Source organism: Vipera ursinii (genome assembly GCF_947247035.1).
Source record: "Vipera ursinii genome assembly, chromosome: 3".
In the NCBI taxonomy this organism is placed as follows: domain Eukaryota; kingdom Metazoa; phylum Chordata; class Lepidosauria; order Squamata; family Viperidae; genus Vipera; species Vipera ursinii.
The window spans coordinates 61,547,595-61,574,379 of NC_139516.1; the positions used below are offsets into that span (position 1 = coordinate 61,547,595).

The following is a 26,785-nucleotide window of genomic DNA, read 5'->3' on the forward strand; positions in this document are numbered from 1 at the left end:
ATCTGAGGATCTCTGGCAGAAGAAGGGTCTCTGGGCCAGGACCCAGGCAATGGGGGCTGTTCCCTCACTGTTTCCAGAATGGCTTCGCGGGCCACATGAAACCACTTTGCGGGCTGCATCCGGCCCCCGGGCCTTGTGTTTGACATGTCTGCTTTAGAAGGCCAGATCCTGAAGTTGAAACTCAAATACTTTGGCCACCTAATGAGAAGGAAGGACTCACTGGAGAAGAGCCTAATGCTGGGAAAGGTTGAGGGCAAAAGGAACGTTGTCCATAGGGTTGCGATGGGTTGGACACGACTTCGCAGCTAATAACAACAATGGCTAAACCTACCACTCTAGCCAACTGTCACAACTTACAACCTCCCTGAGCTCAGGTCAGAACAGCAACTGGTAGATACTTATTCCACCAGCAGTGAAATCCATTAATACACACCAAATGCCTGAGGAGTCCATGCATACTGTGACAACTTTAAATCACACAATCTTAACTTGAATGGAAAGTAGTTGGAAATGTATATGGCATCAATTGCTATACTAATACAGAAAAATGAAAAATAAAGAATGGTTGTAAGCTGAACACTTCTTGGCATTCTGTAGAATTAACCACATAAGAGTTAATTGGGTTTTGCCAATTAATGCATAATTTTTTAGGTATTGTTTTCAACAGTTTGATATGAAGTATCAAGTCAGGTTCTTTGCAAAAGTAGATTGTGGCAATATTGCTTAAGACCTCAGTAAGATCATTTAGTATACAACTTCAAAAGGATTTTGAGGTAGGACAATGTCTAAATGCCTATGAAAAAGTTAAGATTTAAAAACCCACATTTTTAGGGTGTTTTTTTTAAAATAACATCCAATATTGTCTTCGCAACAAACCCAAGAGGGGAAATATATGTTTTTACAATGCAATCTTACGCTTATTTGCTCACGTCCAATTGAATTACGTGACCACAAGTAACGTAATATATCTTTAACCTTTGACTAGTCATAAACTAGTGATACTGCAATGTTCAGCTAGAAACCATATTGGAATGAATTGTGCTTTTGAGTAAGTGTGCAAAGGATTCAGCTTTTTGCAATCGTTTTTAACAAAAAACGTGCCAGAAGTTTCATGAAATGCAAAGCCCCCTCCCCCTCCCCCCCCGAATAAACATACAACTTGAGGTCTGCTGAGGCCCTATTTTAATTATAAAATTAATCCGCGGTCCATTCTTGTATGCAGAAGGAATCCCTCAGCCCAATCACGAGAATCTCTTCAGAAAGCTAGATCCTAGGGCAGGGGTAGGCAACCTCGGCTCTTTTATGACTCGTGGACTTCAACTCCCAGAATTCCTGAGTCAGCGTAGCTGACTCAGGAATTCTGGGAGTTGAAGTCCACGAGTCATAAAAGAGCCGAGGTTGCCTACCCCTGTTCCTGGGGTGTTCGTTCCCTTCGGCTCGAAGGGAAGGTGGGACTCGAGCATGCGGCGAGCGAAACCAGGCCGCAGCAAGCGGCGAGCATCAATCCAGGAGGAGGAGCTAGGAAGAGGCCCGGCTGACAAAGCTGGCTTCGTAGACGGCCGGTGACCAGGAAGAAGAACGTCGCTTTAGGCTTAGGGAGGAAACGGGCTTTGTATACCTGGACGCCGCCTCCCCCCTTCTCCTAACTCCCGGCGGTCCAGAGCAGCCCCGGGCTGAGGGCCTGATGGTGCTGGAGGGCCGAAGCCTCTCCGCTTCCTTCGGGGCTAGAGCGGTCGGTGACTGGGCATTCTGACGGAAGGCGAGCAAGAGATGGTCACTCCTCGAGGCGAGCCGAGCAGAGAGGCTAAGCAGCTTAGGTCGGGTAGGGAGCTGGCATGAGCTTCCAGTATTGGGTAGCTGCTGCCCGGGAAAGGCCGAGGGAGGGCCGCCGCTGTCGCCTGGAGCTGCCGTTGTGTTACTGAGAAGGAGAAGACCCCCCCCAAGAAGACTTCCCTTTGGGGAAGATGGGGAATTGCTTGAAATCGCCCACTTCGGATGATATTTCCCTGCTGCACGAGTCCCAATCGGACAGGGCCAGCTACGGGGATGGGACTGAAGCGGATCAGGAGCCGCCGCCGCCATATCAGGTATTGCGAGGAATCGAGAAGGAACCCGGTCCCGGTTGGGGCTAGAAAGAGAATGACATTCAGCCAGGGGAAATTTTCTTAACGGGGTAGCGGAATGGATCGGTTGCAACCAGGGACGAGGAAGAGGGTCTCGTGGCACCGTAAGGATCGATACTTTTGTAGTGACGTTCAAGAGGGAGAGAGAGAGAGAGAGAGGGGAAGGTAACTCGGGGGGGGGGGGGAGGACACAGCTAGGACGCCTTTAAGGGCTTGTTTTGACCCCGGATTCATCGGGAAGGGAAACAGAAATTACAGTCGCTAATGGACCGATGCAAGATTTCCAATCCGTTGATTTCGTGGGTGTGTGAGTGTTTTGCCTTTAAAAATGAAAGTCTGTTCTGTTGCCGGTTTGGAATAAATGGCCACCGATGAGCAAACAAAAGTAGGGGATTTCCTTTCACATACGGTTACCAGTAGTACGTAGTACTCTAGTCCCGAGGCCTGAAATTTGACATCTGGCCAGATCTCTCTCATCTAAACCTCCTCCTTCAGTCTGGTGGAGCCAGACCTTCATTCCTGCCTTCTCTCCCTCATTTGTTTTTCAGTACTGCATTAAAAAAGTCAAGTATTCAAAATTCTGTTTGTGGTTTTATAGGCTGACTCTTTAAAGACAAGATATAAGCCACTTAAGCTTGAAATATGGGGCAAAATAGAGTTTTAAAAACAAACAAACAAACAAACAAACATCCATCTTAGGTGAATTAAGATGTTATTAGATTCCAACTGTTTTCCACTAGGAATTCAGCTTTTAATGTCAGTGAATTTTATTTCCAAGTAGTACAGTTAAGACTGCATTTAATTGATTATAATGTTGGGTAGATTTGGTGTTTAATTCTAGGAATTTCTAGTTGTCATTTCTGAAATATTTTTCTTTATCTGGGTCATAAAAGGAGGTTCTAGTTTCTCAGCCTGGGCAAGCTTCCTTTGTTTCTACACAGAGTGACATCACTGTCTGGTGTTGCTTCCTTCTTATTACCTTGTTAAACCAGTAACAATCTCCCTCTCCTTCCCCCACTCCCTTCTTTCTCTCTCTCTCTCTCTCTCTCTCTCTCTCTCTCTCTCTCTCACACACACACACACACACACACACACACACACACACAGAGAGAGAGAGAGAGAGAGAGAGAGAGAGAGAGAGAGAGAGAGAGAAATCCTTTTTTGTAATCCTAATAACACATAATTTAGGGAGTTCTGTGGCAATATGCTTTAATTGTTATAACTATAGCAAGCATAGGAAGTAAACATTTTATTGTTGATTTTCTATCATTCTCTTACCATGTTCTGTTTCTTTCTTCCTCTCTTATTCATCACCAACTTTTTTTGCTACTCTTGAAATATATGACTAATAGCTGGATTAGATCAAACAAGTGATAAGTGGAGTTCTGCTGATGTTAGAGGAAGAGGATAAGAAGGCAGCTCATGTTCCTCCTTAAAAATTGCTATGGAGTTGGAGGGGCACTGCTCCTGAGAAAAATGAAACATGACCCAAGAAAACTGCAAAAGGTGTGACGATTGTCAAGATTGCTTCTCTGCTCCATTGTACTTAGTGGAGGTCCTCTATTTTAACCCTAGAGTTTTAATGACCAATCTACTGTAGCCATTTCTGCACTGGTTAGATAATGGCATTGCATGTTCATTTTCTGTGTGGATAATAATTTATATGCATGTAGTCTGCCTTTTCAACAGCATTGCTTGTTCTCCTCAGATAACCTTGTGAGGAAGATGAGGCTGCAAGATCATGAATCCCCCAAAGTTCTGTCAATAAACATCGCAATCTAGATCTTCCAGATCCTACTTCACTACTATAAACACTGCAGCCCCCTTTTAAAGAATAAATGTACAATAGGGAATTATTCTAGGTTCAGTCCTTGGCACTGGAAAATCAGTAAATATATTCTGAAAATCTAAGCAATATTGCTTAGAGATTTTATTAAAGATTTAAGAAGCCTTGATCTATTCTCAATGCTTGCTTATTTTTTCAGGATATGGGATAGATGTTTTCTTGGGAAACTATTGATGAGCTACCAGTCTTCAGAAATGAATTGTACTCACATCCTAAATATATACTCAGAATTCCGTTAAGTTCAGTGAGTTAAATTTCCAAGTAAGTATGCGTAGGATTGCAGCCCTTATATATTTCTTCCAGAGTTTTGCATAATGCTGCTGCTAAGAACAGTAGTCAGAGTCCAGTGAAACTACTCATGCATGTGTAAAACTTTCATCATTTCATCATTTATTTCCACTTAACAGAGTGTCTACCACTAAACAACTTTTAAGCTTCTAAGTTTGTATTTTGTTGCATGCGTATACTTGGCATGCATATATGATGCACTTGGTCAATTACAATCTATCCATACGTATTTACATCAAGGTGTAAACATATTTCAAGAAGCTTAGATGATAGTAAATAAATTATAGCAAGCATTTAGCTTAATGCAATGAATTATTTTGAATGCTAATACTAAGTATACAATAGCTGCAATTGATTTGTTTATCTGAGTAATTTGACAGATAAATGAAAGAAAGATGGCTGGTATATAGTACTGTATACTCTAGCATTACACTCCTATGCATGTTTAGTTAGAAGTAAGTGTTGCTGGGGATATTCTAGAGTTACCAGTTTTTCTAGTGCTTGTTTGTAGCCCAGATCTGGTAGTTCCAGATATATGCCTTCATAACACTTTCATTTCACACAGTTTCTGAAAGTAAACTTTACTGAAAACAGCAGAACTTTCTTCCACATTTATATTCACAGGATTATGTTATGTTAGAAGAATTATTATGTGTTTTACCTTGAGTGAATCCTTTTCAACTCAGCAGGATTTACCTTGTGCATTGGATAACTATGGCTGCAATCATATGCATATATAAGGGAGTAAACCCTATTAAACTTATTAAAACTAATTTGCAGGTAAACATACATAGGAATGGGACGAATAGCTGCATGGAAATAATATAAATGTTAAGATCAGTACTAACTGGGATTAAGTATATTAAATATTGCACTACAAGACAAGAACATTGCTTATCTTTCAGAGCGTTGTATAGCTTTAAAAAGCAATAAGCTGTGTACTGCCATTTATAAAAAGTTTTTTTTAGCATTGCCAACATTGTAACAGCTACCAACAGGCAGAATATCAGTTATTTTCAGAAGTGCCCATTTCAAGGCTATTACTAATATAAACTGAGCATTCTTATTTATGCTAAAAACAAGGACTATGTTATTCTGAACTCTGATATTTAGAATTCACTTTAAAAAATATATAAAAGGATTTTCATTTTTGTTCCCTTTTTTATAAAATATAAAGTTAGTCTACAAAGCTTCATAGATAATTTTATAGTAGCAATGAAGAAAATACATAAATTCAGTACATATTTACTCACAATTAAATTGTAAATTTATAAGTAAATCTTCTGTTACAATTAGAATTACTTCCAAGTGGGTTAGGGTTTGAATAATACAGTTTGGTTTACTTCTTTAAATTATTTCCGAGTTTTGCTTTTAATTCATTTTTTCTGTTTTCCTCCCTATTTTTTATGGTTTATTGTTGATGATTTTTATAGCACTTCAGAATTATGACAGTGCATATATAGTTAAGCATCTGAAAGTTTTATGAATTTAGTCATATCACTTCTCCATTTATTGTGATTCACATAAAGCTCACTGTATTTATAATCCATAAATGAGTAACAAATAACTTTACAAAAACAAAGCACAGAAATCTTCCCAGCTATTTATGGGCCTGACATCTGCAGAATCAGGTTAATCTCTCTTGCTATTTAATTAAAGTATGCTGAAAGTGAATATCATAGATGAATATAACCTACAAGGTAAAAGTATTTTTGAATTCTAGCCATCATCAGATGTTCAACAATACTCTGTTCATACTCTGATTCTCCCCTCTGTTGCCTTTTCCATCTAGCCCAGAAGAAAAGAATGTTATGAACATTCAACATTGCTGTACATACCGTATTTTCCAGCGTATAAGACGACTTTTTAACCCATGAAAATCATCTCAAAAGTTGGGGGGGGTCGTCTTATACGCCCAGCCGTCTTATACGCCGGAAAATACGGTATGCCTTTGCATTTTTATTTCCTAAGTCCCTTATAATGTTAGTGGTGTTTTTGTGGGGTGGGTTTTATTATTTGATTTTTCTGCTTCACTTGTGATCAAGTCTTCAGAGCTTTCAACCTGAGCATATAAGATCTATAAGAGGTCTTACTGTTTATACTTTAGCATATGAGAATAGGAACTGCCAGGTCTCAGTGTAATTTCATTTTGTTCATACATTAGTAAGTCACCAAGAAAGTTATTTTTCTCAGCTTCAGATACATCATCTTCTGGGACCTTTAAATTATTAACTCTGTTTCTTGCTTGGTAGTGTCCATCCATCTTGCTTAAAGCCTCTTCTATCCTTTTTTGTAATGTTGCTTGTAACAGAACTGCTGTATTCATAAATGATGCTAAAGGACTCTTTCTGGTCTATCTAGAAATGATGTCATTTTGGTGGGTCTGTGGCCAGTTTTAAATGAATGACATGCTCTAGATTTCTTAGTGTTGTTCTCTGTGGCATCTCGGGTGACTTGTGGAGAAGAAAACCAGCATGTCTTGAGTAAGAGGTATTTTTTATTTTTACCATCTCACGTTATTTTCTAAACTTAAGTATATAGCTTTTTTCTCTTTTTTGTAGCAAAAGGAGCAATACAAATGTTCTTAAAGACAGTTTTGAATCATCTTATTCTTAAAGACTAAGTTTAGAAAAATCTGAACATTGCCAAAACACAGTCTCTGTTTTTTAAAGACTTTCAGTGGGGTTTTCCGTGCCAATAAAATCCTCTCTTTTCCATATCAGTTAGGAATTCAAGTAACTCTTTCCAAGTTTAGATGGAAGGGCAATCAGCGTCTCACCTACACAGAGTGAGGAGGTTTGAATTGCTTTTTTATTGTGCCATTTCCTCTGCACTTTTCATTACTGTCTGAAGCATGTAAGTAAGATTCATGAATTTTGAAATGAGTTTTGAAATCCTCTGTCTTGTTTGTGTTTTCCTCTGCTATTGGGCCTCATCTGAGATTATTTTGACTAGAGCTCAGAGACTTCAGGAATGAGTAAATTAATAAATAAATAGGCATGCAGTTAGGACATCTGAATAGAAATGGGAATATAATAAGGTTAGCTGAATTTTAGTCATGCAGATTATTCAAACCATGCTCTGCTGGCCCATTTTGTTTAATCTTGTTTTCCATCCAACTGTCTAACTACTGGCAATCATTTCCAGAATATAAAATAATTATTATTGTTACAATTATTAAATTTTAATACTTTTTTTAGTGACAAATATGTAGAACATTAAACTGCTGTCATATAAAGGATACCTATATGTAGCAGTGATACACTTAGGAAGTCACTTAAAATTTTATAACTGCAAGATGATTTTCTGCAAGATGCTAAAGGGAGAAAAGCCCCTTCAACTCTTAATCAATTTAAATGCGTGTATAGGATCTAAACCAGGGCTTTTCAACCTTTTCACCCATTGTACCACTTTCAGGATATGGCAACATCTGAGTAACACCAGTCGCCTAGCAAGGTGTCAAAAACTTGATGACCAAAAAAAAAGGAAAAAAGTGATGAAGTACAGGTAGTCCTCAACTTACAATAGTTCGCTTAGTGACTGTTCGAAGTTACAATGACACTGAAAAAAGTGCCCAAGCCACAACCGAGCAAGACGCCTGCCTGCCCGCCCAGCGGCGCTCTTCCTCCTGTCCGAGGTTTTCATTGTTGTGAGCATTTATGTTGAGGATTGGCAGTGGGGGTGGAGTGTTTGGTTTTTATCCCCCCCCTACCTCTGCCAGTGGTTGCAGCAGGGTTTGGTCACTTCACATTTATTTAATTTTATTTATTTATTTATTTAATTTAATTTGTATACCGCCCTTCTCCCGAAGGACTCAGGGCGGTGTACAGGGCAATAAATACCAAAAATACAGAATACAAAAATTAAAAACAGATTAAACCATTGTGCCCGAATACAATAAATTACTTAAAAACAGTAATTAAAACCCCAAACCCATCCGACCAGGCCGGCTTGTTCAAATAAATAAGTTTTTAGATCACGTCAGAAGGAGAGAAGGTCGGGAGCCATCCGGAGCTCAACCGGTAAACGGTTCCAAAGGTCAGGCGTGCCCACAGAGAACGCCCCCCCCCTGGGGGCCACCAGTCGGCATTCTCTGACCAGTGGCACCCTGAGGAGGCCCTCTCTGTGGGAGTGCACTGGGCAGAGGGAAGTTGACGCCTGCCACAGGTGCTCCCTTAGGTACTCCGGACCCATGCCATGTAGGGCTTTATAGGTCATTACCAGCACCTTGAATCTCACCCGGAAGGCAACTGGAAGCCAATGCAGCTCACGGAGCAGAGGTGTAACATGGGAGTATCGGGAGACCCCCAATACAACTCGCGCGGCTGCATTCTGCACCAGTTGGAGCCTCCGAGTGGTCCTCAAGGGCAGCCCCATGTAGAGAGCGTTGCAGTAGTCTAACCGAGAGGTCACGAGCGCATGAGTGACTGTACACAAGGCATCCCGGTCTAGATAGGGCCGCAACTGGCGCACCAGGCGAACCTGGGCGAAGGCCCCCCTAGTCACAGTTACTATATGATCTTCCAAGGAAAGCTGTGAATCTGACCCTGTGTCACATGACCCTGTGACACTGTGACTGTCATAAATATGAATCAGTTGCCAAGCATCTGAATGTAAATCACAAGATCCTGGAGATGCTGCAATATTCCAGCTAATTGGCGCTTCTTCTGGGCTCAGCAGATGTGCCAGGATCAGCCCCAAGCTCCAGCTGGAGTCTGGCGCTGATCCTGGCGCTTCCACTGAGCCCTGACAGCCCCAAAGAAGTGCCAATCAGCTGGAAAGCGGTTCTGGTCCTGGCCCTTCTGCTGAGCCCTGACAGCCCTGCAGCTCCAGTCATCTCTCACTCAGGCTTGTGGAGTGCTGCCACCAGTTCAGCTCATTCCCCTCCCCCGCTACCACTTTTCTAGGATGGTTGCGTACCACCTGCCAGGTGCCAGTGTACCACAGGTGGTACCCGTACCACCGGTTGAAAAGCCCTGATCTAAACTACTAATAATGAAAAAAACATTATTTGTACAATGGCTTTCCTTCTGAATTGTTTGGATGAAAAGATAATTATTTCTTTATTATTTGCACATGTCTTAAAATCATTTAAATATTAAGTAAATGTACTTAGAATATTGATTTCAACAAACAGCTTCGAGCATTAATAAATATTAAGTCACATATTTCCTGGCTCAGTGCAGAAAATGGCTTTGAATAATCTCTGCAAACTAGGCATTTTTCAGAAATAGTGATTGGGAATTTGAGGAATTTGTAGTCTCGTTACATCTGGAAGGCACCCAATTTGGTGAAAGATGATCTTGAAAACCTTTCCCAGAGGGACATGTGGGCAAAAAGTGCTTTAATACATAAATTTGAAATTTTGAAATCTGGTGAAGTTTCAAATATAATGGGAAGGTTACATGTTAGTTTAAGAAATAAGAAATCTCTTCTATCAATTCAACACTAGGACTATGATGATGTGAGCCATTTTGATTGAAAATAACATGTTTCCTGTGACAGGACCTTCTGTCAAGCCAAGTTCTTCTTGAATCATTGGATATTATCTAAGGGAGCACCTGCTGCCAGCGTCAATTTCCCATCGTCCTGTGCGCTCCCACAGGGAGGGCCTCCTCAGGGTACTGCCGGTCAAGGATTGCTGACGGACGATCCACAGGGGGAGGGCGTTCTTTGTGGGCGCGCCTGCCCTATGGAATCAACTGCCAACGGAAGTCCGGACTGCCCCTGACCTTCGTTCATTTCGCCGGGACCTTAAAAACCTGGCTCTTTGAGCTATCTGGTCTGGACTGAGGGGTTTAATGTTTTTAAATTGTGATTTAACTTTTGTGGCTAGACTTAATTTAATTTATTTTAATTTTACCGTATATTGGATTGTTTTTAAATTTTGCCTTGTAAACCGCCCTGAGTCCTTTGGGAATAGGGCGGTATATAAACCGAATAAATAAAATAAATAATAAAATATTGGCAGATACTGATTGAGACAGATTTATGGCCATAAGCAACAACAGATTAAATGCCTCTGTTGCTCAAATCAGGTTGTATAAAATTGGATAAGGTAAAGTTGGATAAAATCTATAACTTGCTGAACTGATCTAATCAAGCTCTTAGGTGTTCAGGAGACAAACTAGCTGGCTTCTTGCCACTCTCTTTTATCCAGAATTCAGTACCATATCATTCTTTCTTTAAAGGAGTTCTGTTTTTTCAAGAGAAATCTGGACATATTATCAATGGATGGAGAAAAAAACTAGACTACACTCTTTTTTTTCAGATCATCACCATTTTCATCTTTGAAAAGTACTGCATTAATTTGATCCATAATTGGCTGGGTTCACACAACATGCTAAGTCAAAATTTAACCATGAACTGGCCTAATCAAAATGTCTGTCCCTCCTTACATCCCACCATCCATACATTAGCAGGTTAGTTCTTCAAACTGAATATCCAAATTCATTGTGTGCCCACTTTGCCTATTCCCTTCAATGTTACCTCAGGACACCGTGATATATAATTTAGTTGCATCTCAACTGTTGTAAGATACTGTACATGAGATTGTTTTGAGAATCCGGTGGTACAGAATGCTGTGGCTAGTCTCCTGATGGGACCATGTATAGAAAGCCTGTGTTTCCCTTGTTACACCAGTTTTACTAGTTATTGGTCCAGAGTAATACCTTCAGCTCTTCTGAGAAAGCATCTCAGGGCAATAAGATACCATATCTCCCACTGAAAGGGTGGAGAATGAGACTTTTACAAGGGGAGATCACCGAGGCATTCTCGTCCCATAAATACTCCCAAACAAGCGACAAAATACACTGTTTAATGACTGAGTGTAGAATAAATAGCTCCTACTAATATCAGTATTAGGATTTATAAGAGAGATAAAGAGAACATTTCTTCCTTTCTGTCTATCTGATCAAAATGAGTGTAGCAGGGCTTTGTAATATTGAAGCCGCCATTGCCACAGGATGTATTCCTCTGCTCCAAAAAATTACTTCCCTGTGGCCCAGTAAAAATTACAACAGTAATTCTCTCTCAAATATCATTTTGCATCCTGGAAAATCATTCGCGCTCTCTCAGCTCACCTCACCAGGTTGTTGTTGTGGGGAAACTAGGAGGAGGAAGGAGTATTAGTTATTAGTTGGGTTATTTATAAAGCAATAAAAGTGGGATAAAAGTCTAATAAAATAATAAAATAAATTTTAATAAAATTTTAATAAAATAAAAATAAAACTATTTTCTCCTCCCCCAGTATAAATAAATTTATTATGAAGCTACAATTAGGCTTTTGTTACAAGCAATGAAAATGTGGTCTAAAATTTTACTCGGGTAATGTACTGATGTCTACATTTCATTGTCAGATGTGTTGTCTTGAATTATTTTGAGATCACATTTGATATCATTGATTTGTTGGATCCAATTTACCTTATACATGCAAGAAGTCTTCAATTAAGCAATATTATTTTATTGCTGAATCTCAGTATTATGGTTTGTTGCACAGTCTGCCAGATGTTCAAACTGGATTTGGCATTTTTGTCAAGGACCTGGGATAGACAGATGTGGATGTTTGATGGTGTTACAGTTGTTGCTTCAGGATATAAGCTGTTCCAAGTAAAGCTGCCTTTTACAATTGACTGTTGGTAAATTTGTCAATCCTGGTGGTGTTCAAGTTGTGCTCCAGTTGTTGTTACTTATTATTTGTTAAGGCCACCCAATTCCAATAAAATTCTGGGTGACTTATATTAAGTATACAATTAAAAACATGACATACCAAAATATAACTGCTTGGACAAGATAACAGCAACAATCCATTTTTATTTACCAAGTCGCAGCTGAGTTGTAGCTGCTCAAAATACAATATTAAAATGAAAAGTGAGTGCTATATTGTATATCCTATCAAACAGTAATAACTAACCTACCCATGTTTATTATAGTCTTGCATATACAAATTACTTGTAAGACCCACCCATAATATGCATTATCCTGTACATTTCATTTCCTATCAGCGTAGGCAGCCACAAATGAGCATTCTATAATTTTTTTCAAATGTTTGTGTAGTTGGGGCCTTGACCCAATACTTGTGTTTTCATTTCTATTCCTCAGTATGAGAAGAGAGAGGAGGACCTTTTAATATTTTTTTTCTTTGCATATACAGTATTATGCGAAACAACCAGCTTTTAAAAAGTAAATTTACAGGTTTTATCAAAACTTGATGTTGTCCTTGCTGATCTTGCCTCTTATTTCAGTCATCCCTTTGAATGATACTTGGATATTTTAACAACTGAGACCATCCTATAACGTTTCTGTTTAAACATTTGCAATATACGCAGCTTTCCTCTTCTCACTGAATGATTAATAATCACAGAGTAAATCACTGCCTACAACAATTCAGTATTTTAAGTTAAATATTAGTACCCAACCACTTATCTCAATCTATTGATGTATGTTATGTATGTATATTTCATAATTACATTTAAAATCATTTCTAAAAAGTTTCTAGCCTCCACTAAGAAACCAGCAGCAAGGTGACCACGCTGAGGAAAATTAAGGTTAAAATTAAATCTCATTAATGCTGGTCTTAATGCTTTAGGAATACAAAAGTTGTAGCATATATTTTGTGAAGCATAACATACGGTTCTTGATGACTTGAGGAATGTAGAGTGCTTTTTTAGATATAATAATCACTATCTAGGTAGCTCTTGAGCATGGAAGAATTTTGAATGTACAGTATTATTTGCAGTTGCTACACAACTCTGGGTGCTGCAGTTTTTAGAAGGAAATTACAAAAAGTCATATCCTAGTCAGAATTCTGTCTTGCATTTTCTCTGGATCAGTTGAATTAGAAGGGAAAAGATTCAAAGTCACATTTACAGGACACAAGAATAACATCAGAATAGCTCTGGATAGCTGATCTAGTAGAATTTATGTATTTCTCTATTTTATGTGGTAGTTGCTTAGCTTTTATTTCTGATATTGCTTCATGCTGCATTGATATGGTCTATTTAGACTCTGCCAATCATAGCTTGTTTTACTGTCTGAAACACAGCTTTAATGGTCAGCCCATGATTAATGTAGCTTCTGTTTCTTGTATGTATCTTCGGTGAAAACCTGGCATGAGTATTAGAAATAGTTAATATTTAAATGAAATCATTCTTGGATGTGTGCCCTGGGAATTAAAACTGCACAGTCACTGCTTGCAGAGAGAGACAAGTTATGGCTTATTGCAAACAGAAATATAGACTTGTTATACAGTCTACAGTAATTTATTGCAAATATAGAAAGGCCAGTGCAGTGGCAAAGTTTTTCTAGTTTTTTTCTGACAGTTTATTGTAAAAAGCCAAAAAATCTGCTCATTTTGAACTGTGCTGTATGAAGCAGTTTTCTGTCTTCCTGTGTATAATTAATGCAAGGTGGAAGGGAATATATGTCAGATTTATTGACCTGAGATTTTATGCTTTGACCTGGCATTTTATTAACCTATCGCTTTGTTTTAATCAATAACAATCAGGACATTTTCCTGTTTATGAGCACTAATAGCCACATAGCACAAATAAATGAGTGAAACTCTTAGTGTTGGAGTATCATGTTAAGATCCATGTTATCTCCTAAGTGTGTGCTTATTTCACAAAAATCATTGTAGCCTCTGCAGACATAATGAACCAGGTGACAAAAAGAGAGTGCCATTCAGACAATAATGTCTATTTGTACAATTGCCACTGATATTCCTCATTATATCCTGTGATCTATCCCTGTCTGTGGTCCAGTTGCTTAGCTCTTCAGATTGTAATTTCAAATACTTGCACTTCATTAATGAAGTATAACCTCCAGATTGTCCATGTGGAGCCCCATGGAGCCTGGACCTAACCTATGTTGTTAAAGGGGGTTTCCCGGTGAGACCTGATACTGGAACTTTTGCAAGATAAAACAAAACTTATTGCACCTGGTGAGTACAGGAACCAGGTGAGGAAAGAGCTGAGGGTGAAAACTCAGCTGGTTGGAATAGTCCCTAGGATATTGTCTTGGAATGAGAGGAACATGCTGTGCAGTAATTGAAGTGCAAAAAGCAATTGGTTGTAACAAGGAGATGCATGGTTCATTAACAACTTTGTCGTCCTCTTTTGATTAGTTTCCAATCAAAAGTTGCATGGATAGATAATAATAATATAATCCACATGATATTCCACTTAGCAGAGGTTTACTTTGAAATGCAGGAGATAATATATTTAGTGTTTTGTCTAGCCCAGACCTCATGAATATAAGAATTAGCCCATAATATGATATTAATGTTTAGTTTATGGGCAAAGAAAAACTTAATTTTTAGTATGCCGTATTACTTGAAGTTTTTACAAAATGTAGACAAATCGCCTTTGGCTAACCAGCAGTTTAAGAAATCTGTTTTAAGCCATTTTTTATTGCTTTAATCTAAGCAGTTTACAGTAATAAATTACAGATAAATTCAATACTGTAATCACATAAAGACAATGCATGACAATAAACAGAATGATAACTGCATATATTAATTAAAAACTTAGTTTTCCAAATCTAAAATGAGATGAAAAACTCTGGTCGGGTAAAAAAAAAGATACAGATGCAAAGTGCATATTGGCTAGTGAGATTGGCGGTATATCGCTTAAAATAAATAAATAAATAAAGTCCATGAGTCTGGAACTCTTATAAGAGTGCTACTTAATTTCTATTTTGCAAGAATAAATTAGTGAGTTTTCTTTATGAACAACAAAAAATGAAGATATGTATTGAAGTCATAAATACTAATTTGAAGTTTAACTACAGGTGAATGTTTATGTCAATAAATATTACTATAGCTGTTTTATTTCTGTATATTTTCTTATTTTGGGGAGTGGGGAGGTTGAATATGTTCATTAGACGAAAGCAAAAAAGAAAAGAGCACCATCAAGTAGAACAGTTGTAGTTATTGTCTCAAAGAATGGAATGAAGGTGCCTTACTGGCAAAGGCCAAAACCCAAGGCTATCACAACTGTAGCTGCATGTCCATATCCATTAAATGTGAAAATCTACCAGGAATATACAAAAAGCAAGCAAGAAAGAAAAAAAATAGAAGTGCCACTTCATTAACTAGATGCATAGTGACTTCAGTCACACATTGTGTTAATCTATTGTCTGCTTAACTGGTTTGAACCATTTTTTCATTGTGGCAATATCCTGGTGAAACCTTCCCTCATGTATGCCACTGACTGCAACTAGATTTCGGAAAAGAGCCCAAGTGTGAATGCAGAAAATGAATCTTCAGTGACATGTTGCACTTCCTGGTCTTGTATTCTGCGAGAAATGTATCAAATAGCTGAATGTACTTTGGTGTTCTGTAGTTGTCAAGAAAATTCTCAACAACATCCTTGAATGTTTTCCAGCTGATTTTCTCTGACCCCGTTAACAGTTCTTTGAACTGCTTGTCATTGATGAAATATCTGATCTGTGGACCAACAAAAATGCCTTCCTTAATCTTGGCATCAGTTATTCTTAGAAACATCTGTTTCAACAAAAACCTTCACCTTCCTTGTGCACATCGCTTTTACAGAATTTTTCATCAGTCCAAGTTTCATGTGGAATGGAGGCAAAAAATATGAACCAAATTCATTCAGAGTGGCCATTTCTTTTTAATATAATGCAACTCTCTTGCACAGCTGTACCATTCACATATGTAACAACAGTGTTTGGTATATCTGAGCTGCGTTCCCAGCAGTAGAGCCACTACTCTTAGATCTCCACAGATATTCCAGTTATATTCGGTGTAATATATGTGCTTCAATAAAAGTTTCGTGTTTTCAGATGCTTCTTTCATGTGTGCAGCAGAGGTAACATGTACTGAAGGGCGTACATTGCTATTGTGAAGCAGAAGTATTTCTATAAAACATTTCTATAAAAGTGATAGGTTAACTTACAGGTTATTTTCATGATTAGCAGCAAAAAAAATCTATAAGATGCAAAGTGCTCAGGAAGCAAAATCTTTGTTGTCCAGTGAAATCCTTGAAGAAACATGTAGAACGTTTTATCATTTTATTATATGGAGCAAACTAATCATCAGATTATTTTTATCTGGGTTTTATGAATTTCTAAGATACAATGACCTATTTTTAGAGTATTACAAAATCATTATTTTTATTTTTATTCAAGTTTTATTGGTTTTTCAATATTTACATATACATGTACTTGTGAAGCAATATGGTGGTTGGGTAGTGGAAAGTAACAAATACGTTGTTAGTAAATAGTTCAGGTTGCATCAATAAAGATTCCCTCTCTGATTCCCTTAGTTTTCACATAGTCAAAGTAATCAACTTAGTACATTTCTAGATATATGACCTAATCAATAAAAAAAGTTTTCAGTGTAATTAGACTAATAGATATCAAAATCCTGTTTTTAAGTTTTACCTAATTGCAATAAAATACTCTCGTGGCCTATAATATACAGAAGAAAGCTTCCTTTTTGGGTAATCATTATTAATGCACATGCTAATGAATATTGTTGTACATAATCCAGACCCGAAGGATGGATAAATGACAGAGGAATATTATTTATATTGAGTGAGACCACTGATTCCTGCATCCGGGATCTACTTTCAGTGACTGGAGGGGAGGGACAGTCAACTCTTTCAGACACAGGATTTCCCCAATTTTAGTTGCAGAGGATGGGATTGAAAGTTTGCCCTGTAGGCAAGATATATTCTCTTTAATTGAGTTCAGCCCTTCGCTTAAAATAAGGGGTGGACAACCTGTTGAATAATAAGCACAGGTAAGGAGTAATGACCCTTTCAGACCTAGAGGGTCTGGGATGAAGTGTTGTTTGAATGATCCAACTGCAACTCCCCCATCGGCCCTGATTGATTCTGATTTCTTGGAAAATATGGTTTCTGTATTCACTGCTTGTTCCTCTTGGTAACTTTACTTTTTCTTGAATTCCAGTTCCAGAATACCTCTTTTTTTAGAAAATGGTAAGAAATGATGTAATCAAATAAAAAATTGTTACGTTTTTACGTCTCAGGACTTTTAAAACATGTGTGAGGCCAAATGAAATATAGTATCGGTGAATCTGTTCAAGCTTAAACCTGCCAAATCAAAAACACGGTGCAGAGCTACAGTGGGGAACCCTGGAGGGGAGAGCTGATCTACTATTTATTTCTCCATGGGCTGATGCCCAAATTCTGATTTTACTTATCGCAGCCATCGTAGCAGAGTAACTGCCCTAATCTTAACTTCCAGGAGAAAAGCCTCCCCAAGGAAAGGGGTTCATCCTCTGGTAGGAATCTTTTCCATCAGTCAACCCTCAAATTTATAGAGAGGTTTCAACATAAGATACTACCAGTACTGCATTTAAGTTGTGGTCCTTGTTGCTCTTTAATTAGGTTTCTGACCTGTAAATGGAATAAAGGCCCACCGAAAAGAGAGTGTCAGCAAATTTAACAAAGCCCTCTGAAGCATGTTAGTTGTTCTCTTCTGATCAATAAATGATCATTTCGAGGAAACAGACAAATGCAGAATGTGGACACTTCTTTTTGTTGTCTGCACAGAATATCCTCTGTAGATTAGCCAATCTGGCATCTCTCATGTTGTCTATTGCAAAAATGAGGAAAAATATTAATACTGCCAGCACATTAATATTGGATCTTTGTTTGAGAATTATATTTAGTTTACTAGTTGGTGGTGTACATTTGGAGTTTCACCTTCCCATCCCATTTTTTTAATGCAAGAGCAAGGGACGCATGGGGAAAAAAATCATTTCACAGCTTGGTTTTAGCCATTACAAGTAATCCTCAACTTACAACCACAATTGAACCCAAAATTTCTGTTGCTAAGCAAGACGGTTTTTAAGTACGTTTTGCTCCATTTTACGACCTTTCTTGCCACAGATGTTAAATGAGCCACTGCAGTTGTTAGTAACATGGTTGTTAAATAAATCTGGCTTCCCCATTGACTTTGCTTGCCAGAACGTTGCAAAAGGTGATCACATGACTCCGGGACACTGCAACCGTCATAAATACGAGTCAATTGCCAAGTCCATGGGGATGCTGCAATGGTTGTAAGTGTGAAAAATAAGTCATAAGTCACTCTTTTCAGTGCCACTGTAACCTTGAATGGTCACTAAGTGAAAGGTTGAAAGTTGAGAACTACCTGTATACCTGAATGGCTTCATTAATACAGCTAAGCAGAGCACTTGTAGGAGGCTTCTTGTAATGCATGTTATTGATAATGAAGCAGCTTTCTTTCAATTATTAAAGCAGATGTATCTTTTGTAACACTTGCATGGCTGTTTTAAAGAGGTTTTTGCCCCTTGGCTGTTGTGGAGTGGGGCGTGTGCATGCAAAGAAAAGAACATCCATTGGGATGTGTCCAATTTATTGCTCTGAGGTGAGTTTTTATTATAAATTGAACTTAACAAATGGAACTCATTTTGAAAATACTGAACTAAATTAAAACCCACTGAAACTACAAAATAATGACTAGGTAGCATATTCCAGCTACTTGGCATACTTTAGTTATAGATAAATTCTATTAAGAATGTAAACTTTTTTCTGTGATTTGTTATCAAGCATGAGATACCCAGTTGTCTGGCATCTATATCTTAGCTGAAGTTTTGGTATTCCAGATTTATACTATAGTACATCATCTTATTTGCTTTTTCAATACTTTTAGGGGATTTCATGTATTTCCTAAGCAGCATGAATGAGGAAAGTTGATGGGGCAGAGAAATCTATTTAACTAACAAGTTTTAATTAGACACTGTATAACTTTTACGTTCTTGTTTGCTTAAAAGGTGGATGTTAACTTTTAACATCCTTCTTCCCTTGATGTCAGTATAACTATACAAAGCAAAATTGAAAATTGATTAGTGACAGCTTCTCCGTATTGGCAGAGTAAAAGTGAATCAATTAGCCAAGCCTGCAAGTAGATACTCATATCAAGTTTGTACATCTATTTAATTAACCCATAGAGTCAAAATTAAATTGTCTTTGCAAAGAGCAGCTTAAAACAAATTCATGCCAGCAGTGACAGAGGAATTGCTACTTATTCAATTTTCTTTTTATTAAGCCAAAGAAACGAACTATCTTGTGAGTAACCTTCCAGCAGAAAGAGAAATTGTAGCAAATAATTTCCATTTCATTTGTGTCATCAACTTAAAAAAAGCCTATTTAACTGTTTTTCTTTTCTTCCCGTCCTCTTTCATTTAAGGAACAAGTTCCAGTTTACCATCCGACACCTAGCCAGACCCGCCTAGCCACCCAGCTTACGGAGGAAGAACAGATTAGAATAGCACAACGGATAGGCCTTATACAGCACCTGCCAAAAGGAGTCTATGACCCTGGAAGAGATGGTTCTGAGAAAAAGATCAGAGAGTAAGTTGAAGAAGTGCCATTTCTGATACTGTGTTTCCCCGAAAATAAGACCCCAAAAATAAGCCCTAGAAAAGTGTTTGGATGCCTATGGGGCGCTTGGGGAAGCTCCACCCCCTTCCCCCATCTGCCTCACCTCGTGGTGGCGGCATGGCGCAGTGGGCTACGCAGAAGTGGGCCATGTGGGCTCCTGCTGGATGGGTCTGTTGGTGTTGCTGCCACGAGACGAGGCAAATGTCCCCCCCTCAAAAAAAAGACAGACATAAAAGAGATGGCTTTCATGGGCTTTTCAAAAATCTTGTTCCTCTTTTACAGTTTTCTTCACCTTCTTGGATTCTATATACTGCTTTTCTGTTGTCTTTCTTTTTTTAATGGTAAGCAGATGTTTTCTGGGATGCTGCCAGACAATAAATATCTTCGTTGTGCATTGCCCTGAGTGTTTTTTTTAAACAAAATTTTATAGTAAGTCCAGATGATTTTACTTTTCTTCTGAATTCTTTCCATGTTTTCTCACAACTTCTGGATTTTATTTTTCCTCACCACAGAAAAACTGTTGTTTTTGAAAAAGGGGTGGAAGTAGCTGTACATTTTCTTTTGCATAGTGAAATGTGAAATTTAAAACAGCCTTATCATTCTTATCTTTCTTTACCTAAAATCTTCTTATCATTCTGTATCTCAACAACCTGTTTAAATATTCATGCATTCATGCATAAATGTTTTATATTTATGCATTTATATTTATGCAGAAAGCCAGAGACCACAACTTCTAGTCCACCTTTTGACATGAAAGCCGTCTGAGTGATTTTGCTCCGGCCTCTACCTGACAATAATGAATGTAGTAATCAATTTATTTCCAGAGACAATTCCCATTCATGCTGATATAAACTGTGTGGCAGTGCATGTTTTTTTTTACAAGTATAACACTCAGTTGTGCTAATGGGATTCAATACTTTCCATATTATCATTCAGAGCAGATATGCCACATAATTACATATACTACAATAATAATAATGGACTGGTATACAGGAATGTAGCATTACTGATAGAAATTGTTTTGCAGAGATTGTGTTACTGCAAAAGGACAGAACATTATTGCATAATATTTTACGGTAATCATTTGTTTGGAAATACATTTATAGCTGTTAAAGCAGTTTACAAATTCAAAGAATCTGTATAGTATGTTACTGATATCAAAATCTTTTTCTTACAGCTTATGATTTGAAGATATTAAAATAGAAAATAATATTAGAAAATGTCCAAAAGCCAAAATAAATTTTATAGATCATAATGTGTCAACAGGAGGAAAAATCTACAGTAGAATTCTACTATCTATTTTTACATATATAACTGTATACTGATAAATGTATGGTTTTAAGCTATTCTAATTTCCCCTATACTACATATACTACAATAGTAATAATGGACTGGTATGCAGGAATAGTATACAGGATCTGTTATACAGGATCTCGGAGTCCTAGTGGACAATCACTTAAATATGAGCCAGCAGTTTGCTGCAATTGCCAAAAAAGCCAACACAGTGCTAGGCTGCATTAACAGAGGGATAGAATCAAGATCACCTGAAGTGTTAATACCACTTTACAATGCCTTGGTAAGGCCACACTTGGAATACTGCATCCAGTTTTGGTCACCACGATGTAGAAAAGATGTTGAGACTCTAGAAAGAGTACAGAGAAGAGCAACAAAGATGATTAGGGGACTGGAAGCTAAAACATACAAGGAACAGTTGCTGGAATTGGGTATGTCTAGTTTGATGAAGAGAAGGACGAGGGGGGACATGATAGCAGTCTTCCAATATCTCAGGGGCTGCCAGAAAAAAAGAGGGAATCAAGCTATTTTCCAAAGCACCTGAGGACAGGACAAGAAGCAATGGATGGAAACTAACCAAAGAGAGAAGCAACCTAGAACTAAGGAGAAACTTCCTGACAGTTAGAACAATTCATGAGTGGAACAACCTGCCTCCAGAAGCTGTGAATACTCTCAACACTGGAAGTCTTTAAGAAGAAATTGGACAGCCGTTTATCTGAAATGCTATAGGGTTTCCTGCCTGAGCAGGGGTTGGACTAGATGACCTCCAAGTCCCTTCCAACGTTGTTGTTGTTGTTGTTATTATATTATTATTATTATTATTATTATTATTATTATTATTATTATTATTATTATTATTATTCATCGCACAGTCAGATGTTCAGACTGGATTTGGCATTTTTGTCTACCTATCGAGTCCTTACCAAGGACCTGGGATAGGCAGATGTGATGTTTGATGGTATTATAGATATCGTCGCAGGATGGAAGCAGTTCCTAGTAAGGCCCCCTTTTGCAATTGACTAATGGTGAATAATAATAATAATAATAATTTAAAAAAGCAGAGTTATGACATCCATAGATTAAAAAGTGCTTATAACTGCCAGTATTTTGTACTAAGTGCAGATTCTGGATGCACTTCAAGGGCAGGACCAAGTAGGGCATATTGTAATAGTCCATCTGGGAAGTAACCCCCCTGTCTACAAAGTTACAGAAAAGTTTCCCAAGTCACAATCACTTCTGTTTTGTAAAGAGAAATAGCACACTGGTTCTGTGTGGGATAGCGTAATCCCATGCAAAATGAGAGATGGAGAATTGCCAGAAACGGGTGATGGAACCCAAGCCACTCAGTCATGTTAGGATTGGGTTGAAGCCTGTTCCACCACATCCAAATCCCCACAGGCTCCAATCCTGAAGATAGAATTTCGATGACATCACCTGGACAGCTCACAGTGAAGATATCTCACCCTATGCCATTGAATGACCTCAGTAGTGGCATCATGTAAATGTTAAACCAGTCTTCTGAGTGTGTCATACCCAGGGACATCCTGCAATGCAGGGGCATCTAGGATGGCATTGGTGACTGTTGAAAGAAGGAATTGGCAGAAATAGTAGCCCTGTTTCCTTCTCTGACAGAATTCTACCGAATTCTGGTTCATTGATGTAGCATGCTCATTTGTGAGAAAGGAATTGTGGATTTAAACCATCAAGAACAAATTCAGTGTTTGGAATGATCCAATGTAAACTCCATAGAAATATTCCTGGAGACACTGAAATAACAGTGCTAGAAAATCCTCAAATGTTACTGACTTGAAGCTACTTGTCTTACAGGAATGGACCAATATCAGATTATGGTTATTGCTGCTGTGTTAGTGCAGTAAATTCTTTAAATCTAAAGGGGGATTATCTTCTCATCTTGGAACATCATATGTTGAGTGATTTTGTTGATGAATTAAACAAGCACAAAATACTGAGTGAACAAATAACAGTGAGTTTCTTTGCATATATGTAGAATCCATATCATGTGCTGATGATGTTATGAAAAAAAAGCTGAATATCCAAAATGTGATAAATATTTTTCACCGAATTATTCCAAGGCAATTTCAGATTGCATAAATGGCTTATTTCCCCTATTTTTAACATTGAAAAACTAGCAGTATTTAACCCAGAAATGAAGTAACGTATTAGCAAAACTAAGATTAATGTTAAGTGCTTTATTGAGTCAAAACTCACTAATAATAAAATACGGAGCATTTCCAAGTGGCTTAAGAAGTATGCACTCCTCCCCAAAATTAAATTCTCAAAAAGAAATTGGGTAATCAATGCTGTATTAAATAACTAAATTATTCTAAATTACTTAAACTGAAATTGCAGCTCTAAAAAGCATGAAATAAAGGCAGTCTGTCTTCAGTGAAATTATTATCTGTATTAATTAACATAGATCCTGCAGCAGGATTATACATATACTTACTGAACCCTGTGCTCAGTGCGGTTTAGTATGAAATAAATGTGCACAGATTTGCAGCCTTAATAGATTTCACATGGATTTCTAGAGATTATAATGTAATAATAACTTCTAGAAGTTTAACATCAAAGATTTAACAAATAACAACTTTAATATGTATTAGAAAGCAGGTTCACAAGATTTTTCTCTCTAATTTCATGAGCCTATTTCTATACAGTTTGCATTTTTTCCATCTTGTTTCTCTTTGTTTTTTTCTAGGTGCGTCATCTGTATGATGGACTTTGTTTACGGAGACCCTATCAGATTTCTGCCCTGCATGCATATTTACCATCTGGACTGTATAGATGACTGGTTGATGAGATCTTTCACATGTCCTTCCTGTATGGAGCCCGTTGATGCCGCATTATTGTCCTCTTATGAGACTAACTGAGCCAGAGTTGTCTCTTCTGACCTGTCAAGAAAACATCATTTTTAATGGATTATTCCTATTGTTCTACCCAAAGAACCAGAGATTAGTAAACAAAATCGTGCACACAGAAAGTTCATTTCCTTATAAGAATAATTTACAACTAGCTGCAGGTAATTGATAATGAAAGGGAAGAAGAGACATCTTTTAGGGAATACATAGGATGCTATTTTTATGTAAAGCCTTGATCCAGTACTTAAAAATAGTTTTACTCTCCATGAAAGCCTGCTAGCACACCCACCCAGAGGAACTGTGTGGAGGGTAATAGTAGATGCTAAATATTAAATTTGTGTGGACTGAAATTAGCAAGCTACTCTGCTGAAGCATCATTGACTCACACAAGAGGGCTGCCATGGGAAAAAGTGTTTGGAGAGCAGAAGCTGTGTGAGATATACAGGTGTACTTGATGAAAGAGAAAGAGGTACCAAAACATCCTTTTCTCTTAAAGAAAAGACTCTGTCTGCTCAGATTGCTCACAGGTTTCTGGTATTTGGGTCAATGTTCTATTTACAAAAAAAAATCCTACATTTTTATAACACTGGCACAAAAAATAGTTTTAAGCTTGTTTGCACAATTCTTTTTTTAATCCATTGGAAATGGAATCCATTTTGCCTTAGGTCTTTTTAAATAGCATATTCATATGTTTGGGCTGGCTCTATGCTTGAAAATCAGTTTATTTATAACCTGTTGTACAAGTACTATATGTTGTTTGCAGTTAGGATTATGTGGACTTCAAAAAGATGTCCTAGCTTATAAGCAAATGTGAGATGCACTATCTTTTGTATATGTGGCATTCTAATGTTGAGGTATTAAAGAAAAATCAGAAAACAAATCAGTGTTTTGCCTCTCTAGGCTTTTCTTTCCTTGCCTCATTTTTTTTTGCCTAAAGTTTACTGGATTCAGACACCAAGATCTATGTTATTGACAGGTAAAGACAGAGAATGGTGAACATGTAAGCATGCTAAAAGATCACCTATATCACAAAATTTGTTTAAATACCCTTCTTACAGCAAGTATTACATGGAACCATATCAAAAGGATACTGCATCTCTCATTCTTGTAGTTCTTCGATTTGAAAGACCAGACTGTGTCCCAGTCTATGTAATCAATGTATCTTGTATTTTGTTGGCTGGCAAAGCAGTCTGTCAAGCAGATGTTAAATAATCTATATGTTTTGTACAAAAAGGCAAAAAAATTGTATTTGGCACCGAATTACATAGGACTGATCAAGTGAGTGAACTGCAGCTGGGAAGGGCTGTTTCAAGTATTTGTATGTCTGAAATGACCAAAAGGTGCTTGCAAAGAAAGTCATGCAAAGAAAGTGTAGTTATAAAAGCAGCTGTCAATTTAGCATGTGGGGCTTTGTCCTATTATGTGTTCTTTAATGTAATTTTATACATTTGACTTAAAAGACAATTCTTTTAATTTAGCATGAGATACAGGCTCCAGTTAATAGCACTGTATTATGAGGACTGGCCTTGTTTTAACACATGATTTTAATATCTGTATTTAAACAAACTGCTACACTGAAGACTGTAAGCTTATGAGTATAGAGTAATTAGATGTCAAATAATTTCTACAAGGTTAGTAGTATGCAAACATCTGAAATATGACTTATTTCTTATACTGCAGAATCTTTCATTCAGTTGTTTCAGTCCGTATCCAAAGTGTACACTCGTTTATTCATACAGCTCCTATGCAAGCAGATTTTCTCTCCAAATTATAGTGAGCAAAGCATACTGAGTATGATCAGAGTTAGCCTTACAAATAAAAAAAAACAGGCTGGGAAAAAGCTCCATATTTGCCTCTGCACCCTTGTACCTGTCTAAGTAGTTTGATTGCAATTCTGCATCAGATACAGATTGTTACACTCTGATGCATTGAAGAAAGCAATTTGAAGCAAGTACCATGTTAGACTAATTTGCATTTTATAGGAAACTTTTTAGTGCAACCCCCTTCAACTGTTCTTAATTCCTAGAAGAGAGATAAAAGGAAATTGTGCAATATTTTCAGAGTAAATCATACTACCTTGTCATTCCATATTTTTTCCATAAATGTTAATGTCTATCTTGTTAAGTATTATAGCCAGAATTTGTTTCTTTTACCTTGGATGTTAAAATTGGCAAATGAACCATTTTTAAACACATTTTTCAAGTTCATTGTTTTCTTTCTGTGACTCTTTTTTTAAAAAAAGCTAGAAGAATAGTACTGATTTGCTGAGAATTTATGTCCTTGTACATCTTAATTTCTACAACTGGGTGTGTGGGGGGAAACACAGCCAACCTATTCTCCCCCCAGACTCTGGTGTAGCTTGCAGAGGGCGCTCATAACCTCTCCTTCTTCCATGCCTCCTCCCACTTGCTGATTTATTGCTGCCATCACTGCCAACTTTCCAATAGACCATACTTTTGTAGAATCACCAATCTACAGTCCAGTATCCTGACGTGTGCTTGGGGGTGGGGTGCCTCTTATGGTTGTTAGGCCACCTTTTATTGAAAGAGCCAGCTACCATAGAGCTTTCTTAGTGCAAAAGTTAAATGGCTTGTTCAGAAACTTTCTTTAAGACTCAGATCAGAGTTATGGATGCGAACATTTGTACAATGCCTGCTTAGTCCTTTTCTGATCAGTTGCTCAGCAAGCTACTAGGCTGCAGTCAGGTATGTGAGGAAGCCTCATATAATTCCATCACATGTTATATGTTAAGTAGCTCAAATAATTTACTCTGCAATTGTTAAATCTTTTGTGTTGACTGTTTAATTCCCCCTTTGTGATAACCTTTCTTGTAGGAGCAGGCATCTAGTGGACAAATTGCCACTTGTGTCTTCCCAGTATGTGCACATTGAGAACAGCAGCCTTCTTTTGCATGTTTTGACTGTTACCCTTACAAAGGAAATTAACTGTGACAGTTCCAGGACT

The 26,785-nt window shown here is 37.7% G+C and overlaps 1 protein-coding gene across 3 annotated transcripts; it reads left to right on the top strand.

Annotated features, from left to right (window-relative positions):
• Window positions 1-1,551: 1,551 nt before the first annotated feature.
• RNF11 (ring finger protein 11) lies at window positions 1,552-26,015 on the top strand (the record flags this gene model as incomplete). 3 transcript variants are annotated; one of them, XM_083359630.1, is made up of 4 exons in its annotated part: window positions 1,552-2,087; window positions 19,456-19,619; window positions 22,770-22,926; window positions 23,662-26,015. In XM_083359630.1, exons 1-4 carry the CDS (start codon window positions 1,965-1,967, stop codon window positions 23,749-23,751), a joined length of 534 nt encoding a protein of 177 aa, XP_083215756.1. In that variant the 5' UTR covers window positions 1,552-1,964. The 3 variants fall into 3 exon arrangements, with proteins under 3 accessions (XP_083215756.1, XP_083215758.1, XP_083215757.1); XM_083359632.1 differs by lacking the exon at window positions 22,770-22,926; XM_083359631.1 differs by lacking the exon at window positions 23,662-26,015 and having other exon boundaries at window positions 22,770-22,950.
• Between the last annotated feature and the right edge of the window lie 770 nt (window positions 26,016-26,785).